The following is a 9,085-nucleotide window of genomic DNA, read 5'->3' on the forward strand; positions in this document are numbered from 1 at the left end:
GAGAGAAAGAGGAATTATAGAACATAAGAACAGACTTAGGGAAGTCAGTGGCGCAATCAAATGTAACAACACTCATATCATAGGAATCCCAGAAGAAGAATAGAGAGAAAAGGAGCAGAAAACTTATTTGAGGAAATAACAGCTGAAAACTTCCCTAATCTGGGGAAGGAAACAGACATCAATATCCAAGGAGCATAGAACTCCCATCAAAATCAACAAAAGCAGGTAAACACCAAGACATATTATATAATATTTGCAAAATATAGTGTTAAAATTTTTCTGAAAACAGTTAGGCAAAAGAAGTCTGTAATTTACAAAGGAAGACCCATAAGAAGAGTTATGACTTCTCAACAGAAACTTAGTAACCCCCAAGGAAGGGGCATGATATATCCATGTGATGGCCAGTAACAATCCACAGCAATCAATATTCTACCAGGAAGGATGTAATTCAGAACAAAACGACAGATAAAGAGTTTCTCAGACAAACAAAAACCAAGTGAATTTCTGACCACTAAATCAGGCCTGCAAGTTTAGTACCTCAATATTAAAGGGACTCTGAGTGGAAAGGAGAGACTAAACGTGACAAAGACGAGAAATAATCACAGAAATCTCCAGGAACAATAACAAAACAAGTAATAAAATGGCGGTAAATACATATGAATCCATAATTACTCTGAATGTAAATGGACTAAATGTTCCATTCAAAAGACATAGGCTGTTAGAATGGATTTAAAAACCAATATCAATCTATATGCTGCCTAAAAGAGACTCATTTTGTATCTAAAGACACCTGCAGATTGAAAACACCGAGATGGAAAAACATTTATCACACAAATGCACATCAAAAGAAATCTGGATTAGCAATACTTATATCAGACAAATTAGATTTTTAAAAATGTTTTTATGTTATTTTTGAAAGAGAAAGAGAGGCAGACTGTGAGTGGGGGAGGGGCAGAGGGAGGGGGAGACACAGAATCTGAAACAGGTTCTGTTGTGCCCAGAATTCGCGATCCCCAAAGACCACCAGGGAGCCGAGTCCGATGCAAAAGCAAAGAGCCTTTATTCGAGCTAGCTAGCACTCAATCCCCTACCTGCACAGACACAGCGGTGAGATGCCAGAGAGAGCCAGCGAATTTCAAAAGCACAAAGGTTTTATAGGGGTCTAGGGGCAGTTGGTGAGGTAATGGCTGTGGCCTCAGCCGATTGGCTGGGGAAGGGTCGGAGTCCCGTTATACAGGTCGCCAGGCGTGTTTTGATCAGGAAGTTGAACGGGTGAGCGGGAGGTTACTCAAGGGGTGGAGGCGTGGTCTGAGGTTTCTGCGATTTTCCCGGAAAGGGGCCATGTCGGGGACATAGTCACTCAAGGTGGAGGACACAGAACGAGATGGAGTCGGCCGGCATAGGTCCGCTCTTTCATTCCCCCCTTGTCATGTAGCTTGCAGACCCAATCATGGGACTGGCTGCATTTCTATTTTGTCCTCTTCTGTTGTTGCGTCCACACGACTCCTGAAACAGAATGCTACGGGCACCAGTGACAGTCACAACAAAGTTTATTACAATGACAGGCAAGGCCGACCGATAGGGACCAACATTCTTGATAAGAGTGCGGCCCCGAACAGCCAGGGTACAAAGTTTTTACAGCCGATCACATCGTTTTATCATCACCTGGGAACAGAACAAAGAAACATTTTCCAGATGAGTTAGAAACAGTTGCCAGATGAGTTAGAAACAGTTGCCTAATGAAGTGTTTATTTTAGACTTTCTGCCTGTAAGTTGCAACCAGTGGATCTCCTTGACCCTGCCTCTGATGCTCTTTTCTTTGAACTTTTGTTTCCTTAATTGGTGAAGCCTAATTTACAAGAGTATGAGGGGTAGTTTACAAGAGCAAAGCAAGGCTGTTATCTCTTAACCTTCAGTGTCAACAGAAAGCTGTTATTTTTCGAGCTAAGTATTAGCCCTACACTACAATTTAACCCTTACACTGTTGTTAGGTGCTCACACTGAGCACGGAGGACCATTAGTTGCACGGCCCCCACGCGGTCCCTGACAAACCGGACCAGTCTGTTGATGATACAGGGTCCGAGGATTACTAGTAGGAGCAGGATGGGGAGGGGTCCGGCAAGGGCCGAGATGAGGGTAGTTAACCAGGGAGACCAGTTGAACAAAGACTCGTACCAGGACTGAGATTGTTCTCTCTCTAACTTTTGTTTCTGCAGCCCTTCCCTTATGAGGGCCATAGATTCTTTTACGACCCCCGAGTGATCAACATAGAAGCAACATTCTTCCCCTAGGGCTGCACATAGTACTCCTTGCTACAGGAATAATAAGTTTACTCCTCTTCTGTTTTGGAGTGCTACTTCTGATAAGGAAGTAAGGGATTCCTGTAAATGAGAAATTGATTTTTCAATCTTTCTATGTCTAAGTCAATGGCTGCCCTTAGGGTTCCGTAGTTTTTGTCCCGGATGACGAGTGAGGATATTCCGGTCCCCGCTCCCACTAATCCCAATCCCAAGAACACAGCCAGAGTTAGGGTTGTAATAGTCTCTCTTTACTTTGGGGGTTAGCAGAGCCTAACCTGTTAAGCATTTCTCCCCCTGAATGGTACACTAACTTGGGGATCAACTGCACGACTATGCAGAAGCTTTCCTTCAAGGAGTTAAGGACCTGGGAGTGGACGCAGGGAGTGAGGCCGCTGGAACATGCCCACCATGCATTTTTAGGGGGAAGTAGATACACTGTCTCCCTGGGGACTGTTAGGGTTTCACTACAGAGATGTGACTGACTGGGGGGCACGTGGCCTGTACAAGTGCCTTGCCCTGTTACCGCCTGGAGGGTTAATCTTGCAGTAGCCTGCTGCCATCTGCAGGAGCTAGAGTTGGAGGCTGTTGTATAATTGCCCCATAATATGGGGGCCGGACATCTAGATAGAGCCAACAGGACTTGGTCAGGTCAACACTAAACAGTGTTTAGTACCTGGTATGCTCCCACAACCATGCTCCACAGGAGGTCTGCATCAGATAGTAAGTTGTGACCCGGGGCAGGGGATGCGGGTGACACTCTGGTAGGGACAGGGGATGTGGAGGGCCGTGTGGCTGGGGCCTGGGTGCTTCTGGGCGTGGCCGTCTGGGCGGAAGCAGGTCGGGGAACTAGCACTTGGTTGGGTCCTACCCTTGTGGGGGACTGCTGGGTAAGGGGAGTTGCTTGCATTCAGAGGGTAAATAACACTCCCTTGTCCTTGGCTCCCAGCCTAACCCGGTCGTATATCCTGAGTCCCCAGGTCTTTCCACTCTCCCATCCTGTTGTTTCTTTACCTTGGCTTGTAAAGGATATAACTATGGGATTACCGCGCCCCCAGACATATGGTGGTCAGGGGCCCCTGGGCCGCTTTACCACCATGAGATCTCCGGTGCGTGGTGGGGTCCACCAGATGTACCCCATCGAGACACATGACCAGGAGGTGCAAAAGTAGTTAGCCACGTTCCCGCATGTGCTCGAGCGAGAGTGGCCAGGGCAGACATAGAAATAAAGGTTCTGCGCATGGAATCTGGGGGCATATGGTGACAAGGGGGACAGAGTTTGGAGGTCTACGCAAAGTTCTGGGAACCAAGTGTCCCTGGGGTGGCTCTGGGATGTCTGATTAAGTATTGTCCCCGAGCTGGTGTCTATGATCTGCCAGGTGATGTTTTGGGGGGCGTGGGGACTCCCGGCAGCATGAGCAATGACAAGCAGAGTTAACAGAGTTACCAATATTAGGTGGGTCAAATGCGCTGTAGCTTGAGCTTGAGCAGGTTGTGTTGGTCCCGACTGATGGCCCATCGCGTGACGAAGTCCTTCCGGATCGAGGAGGGATCCGCTGGCCAAACGTGGGTGTGATGGGCCCAGGTCACGATGCTGTCTACTTTGAGAGTGGTGGGGGTTGTCAGCACCACGATGTAGGGTCCCTTCCAGCGCGGCTCGAGGGTCTCTCGGTGGTGCCTCTTGACGTAGACCCAGTCTCCCGGCCTGTACTGATGAGGTGTTGGGGCCGGGCCAGCCTCGTAGATGGCACGGAGGCACGGCCAAATGTCCTTGTGTGCCCTCTGGAGCCCTCTCAAGGAAATAAAAGGTTCTTGATCTTCAAACTCAGCAAGAAGTTCAGCTCGAAGGTTGGGAATAATAGCGGGTGGCCTGCCAAACATCATCTCGTAGGGAGAAAAAACCCAAGGTGTAAGGAGTGTTCCTAACCCGGTAAAGGGCTTACGGTAGGAGAGTCATCCAGTCCCCGCCAGTCTCCATGGTTAATTTGGTAAGGGTCTCTTTTAGGGTTCTATTCACTCTTTCTACCTGTCCTGAGCTCTGGGGCCTATAAGCACAATGCAATTTCCACTTTGCCCCCACAGCCTTGGCTACTGCCTGCGTTACCTGCGAGGTAAAAGCTGGTCCATTGTCTGATCCTATCACGGCAGGAAAACCATACCTGGGTAAGATGTCTTCTAGTAGCTTCTTAGCCACCATCTGAGCCGTTTCATGCTTGGTTGGGTATGCCTCCACCCAGCCAGAGAAGCTCTCTGTAAATACTAAAAGATATTTATAACCATACTTTCCTGGTTTGACTTCAGTGAAGTCGACTTCCCATTGGGCTCCCGGTCTGGTGCCTCTGAGCCTGGTTCCTTTTTTATTTGATGTGGCTCTCGCGTTGGTGAGTTGGCAGGTCTTGCAGGCAGATACAACTTGCTCTATTTTGGTGTCCTGTTGGTGAATCTTGATTCTGGCATGTCGGATTAAGTCTTTTAATTTTTGGACCCCCCTATGAGTAGACCGATGCGTGTGCTCTAATACTGAGACTCCGAGCCAGTCTGGCAGCACGAGCTCCTTGTTAGGTGTATACCACCATCCCTTTATCTCCTGGGCCATGGGGAGTTTCTTGATCTGCTGTAACTCCTCCTGGGAGTATTTGGGCTGGTCTGGTAAAACTGGGTCTCCTGGGTCCGGTAGTTGTATGGTCATGGTGGGGACTGAAGTAAGGGCTACTGCCTTGCCTGCCTGGTCAGCCTTTTGATAACCTCTAGCTAGCGGGTTATCAGCTTTCTGGTGCCCTTGGCAGTGGATAATGGCTAGCTTGGCAGGAAACCATAAGGCCGTAAGCAGGTTAAGTATCTCCTGCTTATTTTTTATAGTCCGTCCTTCTGCCGTCAGTAACCCCCTCTCCTGATAAGTTGCCCCATGAATATGAGCTGTGGCAAACGCATAACGGCTGTCTGTGTAGATGTTAAGCCATTTTCCAGCTCCCAGCATCAGCGCCTTGGTGAGGGCTATGAGCTCTGCTCGCTGGGCTGACGTTCCGGAGAGTAGAGCCTCCGCCCATACGGTGTCCGTTTCGGTTACCACCGCTGCACCCGCATACCTGTGTCCGTCCCGCATAAAGCTGCTGCCATCAGTGAACCAAGTAGCCTCGGCATCGGGGAGGGGCCGGTCGGTCAGGTCCGTCCGGAATCCATGTACTTGTTCCAGGGTTCCCGTACAGTCATGTAGTGGAGCACCTAGGTCAGGGTCGGGCAGCAGGGTTGCAGGATTGAGGGCTGCACTGGGGTGGAACCGCACTCGTGGAGGGCTGAGTAGGAGGCTCTGATAATGAGTCATAGGTGTATTGCTCATCCATCTATCCGGAGGCTGTTTCAGGACCCCTTCAATGGCGTGTGGGGTCGTGATCCAGATCTCCTGTCCTAGGGTCAGTTTGTCTGCGTCCTTGACTAGGAGTGCTGTCACCGCAATAATTCTTAGGCATGGCGGCCAGGCGGCAGCCACTGGGTCTAGCTTCTTGGACAGGTAAGCCACCGGGCGGTTCCAGGGGCCTAAGGCTTGAGTTAGAACCCCTTTTGCTATTCCCTTGTGTTCATCTACAAAGACATGGAAGGGCCTCGTAATGTCTGGTAGGCCCAGGGCTGGGGCACTTAGGAGGGCCTTTTTTAACTGATTAAAGGCAGTTTCTTCTTTTTCAGCCCACTTAAGTGTTTTCCCCTCTTTGGTAGCTTCATATAGGGGCCTGGCGATCTCAGCAAAACCCGGAACCCAGGGGCGACAGTAGCCGGCCGATCCTAGGAATTCCCTTATTTCTCTTCAGGAGGTGGGAGTAGGGATCTTCAGGACAGTTTCTTTTCTGGCATCTGATAACCGCCACTGTCCGCCTTCCAGGATGTATCCCAGGTAACTTACCCTCTCCCTGCATATCTGAGCCTTCTTCACAGATGCCCGGTACCCCAAGGCCCCCAGGGTAGCCAGCAGGTCCTGGGTCCCTCACTCACAGTCCTTGGCCGTGTCGGCAGCAATCAGGATGTCATCTACATACTGTAGAAGGGCGAGGCCAGGGCGCTCCCTTCTGTACTCACCCAGGTCCTTGTGTAGTGCCTCATCGAAGATGGTGGGTGAATTTTTGAATCCCAGAGGTAGCCGTGTCCAGGTGAGTTGCCCGCTGTCGCCCTCCTCCGGATCACGCCACTCAAAGGCGAACAAGGGTTGGCTCTGCGGTGCCAGCGGCAGACTGAAGAAGGCGTCCTTTAAATCTAGTACAGTATACCAGACCCTGGAGGGCGCCTAGGAGCTCAAGAGAGTATATGGGTTGGGAACAGTTGGGTCTATGTCCGTGACCCTCTTATTTACTTCCCAGAGGTCTTTAACCGGTCGGTAGTCATTTGTGTGAGGCTTTTTGACTGGCAGTAGGGGGGTGTTCTAGGCAGACTGGCAAGGAACTAGTACCCCTAAGCTTCGTAGTCTCCGGATGTGTGGTTGGATCCCCTTCCAGGCCTCCTGACACATGGGGTATTGTTTGATCCTTACCGGACCTTCTCCTGGCTTGAGCTCTACCAGGACCGCGGTCCTGTGAGCGGCTAGTCCTATCAACCACCCCCCCCTCCCCCCGTCTCAGCCCAAACCGAGGAGAATCCTTGTAGCCATCTGTCTATATTATCCTCTCTCGGGAGCGCCTCCTGGTGGAGGTGGTATTCATCCTCCAGTTTCATGGTCAGGACCTGGATGGGGTGGCCCTTGCCATTGAGGACCTGAGCTCCCCCCCTCCCCTTGTCTGAAAGTTATCTGAGCTCCAATCTTGGTCAGTAAGTCCCGTCCTAACAGCGGGTAGGGGCATTCCGGTATTACCATAAAGGAGTGGGATACCCGGCCCATCCCCAAATCTACCATTCTTCAGGTACTCCATGAATACTGGCTCATACCAGTTGCCCCTTGTACCCAGGACTTCTTGCTGGCTAGCTTTCCTTGTGGGGTACGGAGGTCCGAATGTTGTGCTCCAGTGTCAACGAGGAAGTCAACAGGGGTCCCCTCCACTTTAAGAGTTACCCTGGGTAGCAGAACAGAGTCTCTGGAGCCAAGCGCAGACTAGAGGCCCACTGAAGAGGGGCCCCTCCCGAAGTGGATCTCTGAAGGAAAAGCGAGCTGAGCCTGCCCCTCCCGCCCCTGTGCACCTTTGCCGATCCACCCCAGCTAATACGTCAGATCCTCAGCACCACAAGCCTGGCAGTGTGCAAGTAGCCCAGACGGGCCACACCACCCCACAGTGCATCCCGCCCCTAGGAGAGGGGAAGAGAAGGTACACACCAGTCTGACTGTGGCCCCAATGGTGGGCTGGGAGTAGACATCAGGTCTCACTGCGGCCCCATCCACCAACGCGAGTTATTCAAGACAGCACAGGGGAAGTGCCCTGCAGTTCCGCACCACTCCAGGGACGATCCAAAATGACGAAACGGAAGAATTCCCCTCAGAAAAACATCCAGGAAATAACAACAGCTAACAAACTGACCAAAAATGACTTAAACAATATAACAGAAAGTGAATTTAGAATAATACTCATAAAATTAATCGCTGGGCTTGAAAACAGTATGAAGGACAGCAGAGAATCTCTTGCTACAGAGATCAAGGGACTAAGGAACAGCCAGGAGGAGCTAAAAAATGCTATCAATGAGTTGCAAAATAAAATGGAAACAACTATAGCTCGGATTGAAGAGGCAGAGGAGAGAATAGGTGAACTAGAAGATAAAATTATGGAAAAAGAAGAATCTGAGAAAAAGAGATAAAAAAATCCAGGAGTACGAGGGGAAAATTAGAGAACTAAGTGATGCACTAAAGAGAAATAATATACGCATAATTGGTATTCCAGAGGAGGAAGAGAGAGGGAAAGGTGCTGAAGGGGTACTTGAAGAAATAATAGCTGAGAACTTCCCAGATCTGGGGAAGGAAAAAGGCATTGAAATCCAAGAGGCACAGAGAACTCCCTTCAGACGTAATTTGAATCGATCTTCTGCACGACATATCATAGTGAAACTGGCAAAATACAAGGATAAAGAGAAAATTCTGAAAGAAGCTAGAGATAAACGTGCTCAAACATATAAAGGGAGACCTGTAAGACTCATGACCGATCTCTCTACTGAAACTTGACAGGCCAGAAAGGAATGGCCAAAATGGCATCACATTTTCTTCAATGTGATGAACAGAAAAAAAATACGCAGCCGAGAATCCTTTATCCAGCAAGTCTGTCATTTAGAATAGAAGGAGAGAGAAAGGCTTTCCCAAACAAACAAAAACTGAAGGAATTTGTCACCACTAAACCAGCTCTACAAGAGATCCTAAGGGGGATCCTGTATGACAAAGTACCAGAGACATGGCTACAAGCATGAAACCTACGGACATCACAATGACTCTAAACCCATATCTTTCAATAACAACACTGAATGTAAATGGACTAAATGCACAAACCAAAAGACATAGGGTATCAGAATGGATAAAAAAAACAAGACCCATCTATTTGCTGTCTACAAGAGACTCATTTTAGACCTGAGGACACCTTCAGATTGAGTCTGAGGGGATGGAGAACTATTTATCATGCCACTGGAAGTCAAAAGATAGCTGGAGTAGCCATACTTCTATCAGACAAACTAGACTTTAAATTAAAGGCTGTAACAAGAGATGAAGAAGGGCATTATATAATAATCACAGGGTCTGTCCATCAGGAAGAGCTAACAATTATAAATGTCTATGCGCCGAATACAGGAGCCCCCAAATATATAAAACAATTACTCACAAACATAAGCAACCTTAT

The 9,085-nt window shown here is 49.0% G+C and overlaps 1 protein-coding gene across 1 annotated transcript; it reads right to left on the reverse strand.

Annotated features, from left to right (window-relative positions):
* Positions 1-1,036: 1,036 nt before the first annotated feature.
* On the reverse strand, positions 1,037-5,010 carry LOC128773875 (uncharacterized). The gene is made up of 2 exons (XM_053891913.1): positions 4,457-5,010; positions 1,037-4,002 (listed from the first exon to the last, which is right to left on the reverse strand). The coding sequence occupies exons 1-2, from the start codon at positions 4,984-4,986 to the stop codon at positions 3,759-3,761; spliced, it is 774 nt and encodes a 257-aa protein (XP_053747888.1). The 5' UTR covers positions 4,987-5,010; the 3' UTR covers positions 1,037-3,758.
* Between the last annotated feature and the right edge of the window lie 4,075 nt (positions 5,011-9,085).

Source organism: Panthera pardus, unplaced genomic scaffold (assembly GCF_024362965.1).
Source record: "Panthera pardus isolate Hobbes unplaced genomic scaffold, ASM2436296v1 HiC_scaffold_27, whole genome shotgun sequence".
NCBI lineage: Eukaryota > Metazoa > Chordata > Mammalia > Carnivora > Felidae > Panthera > Panthera pardus.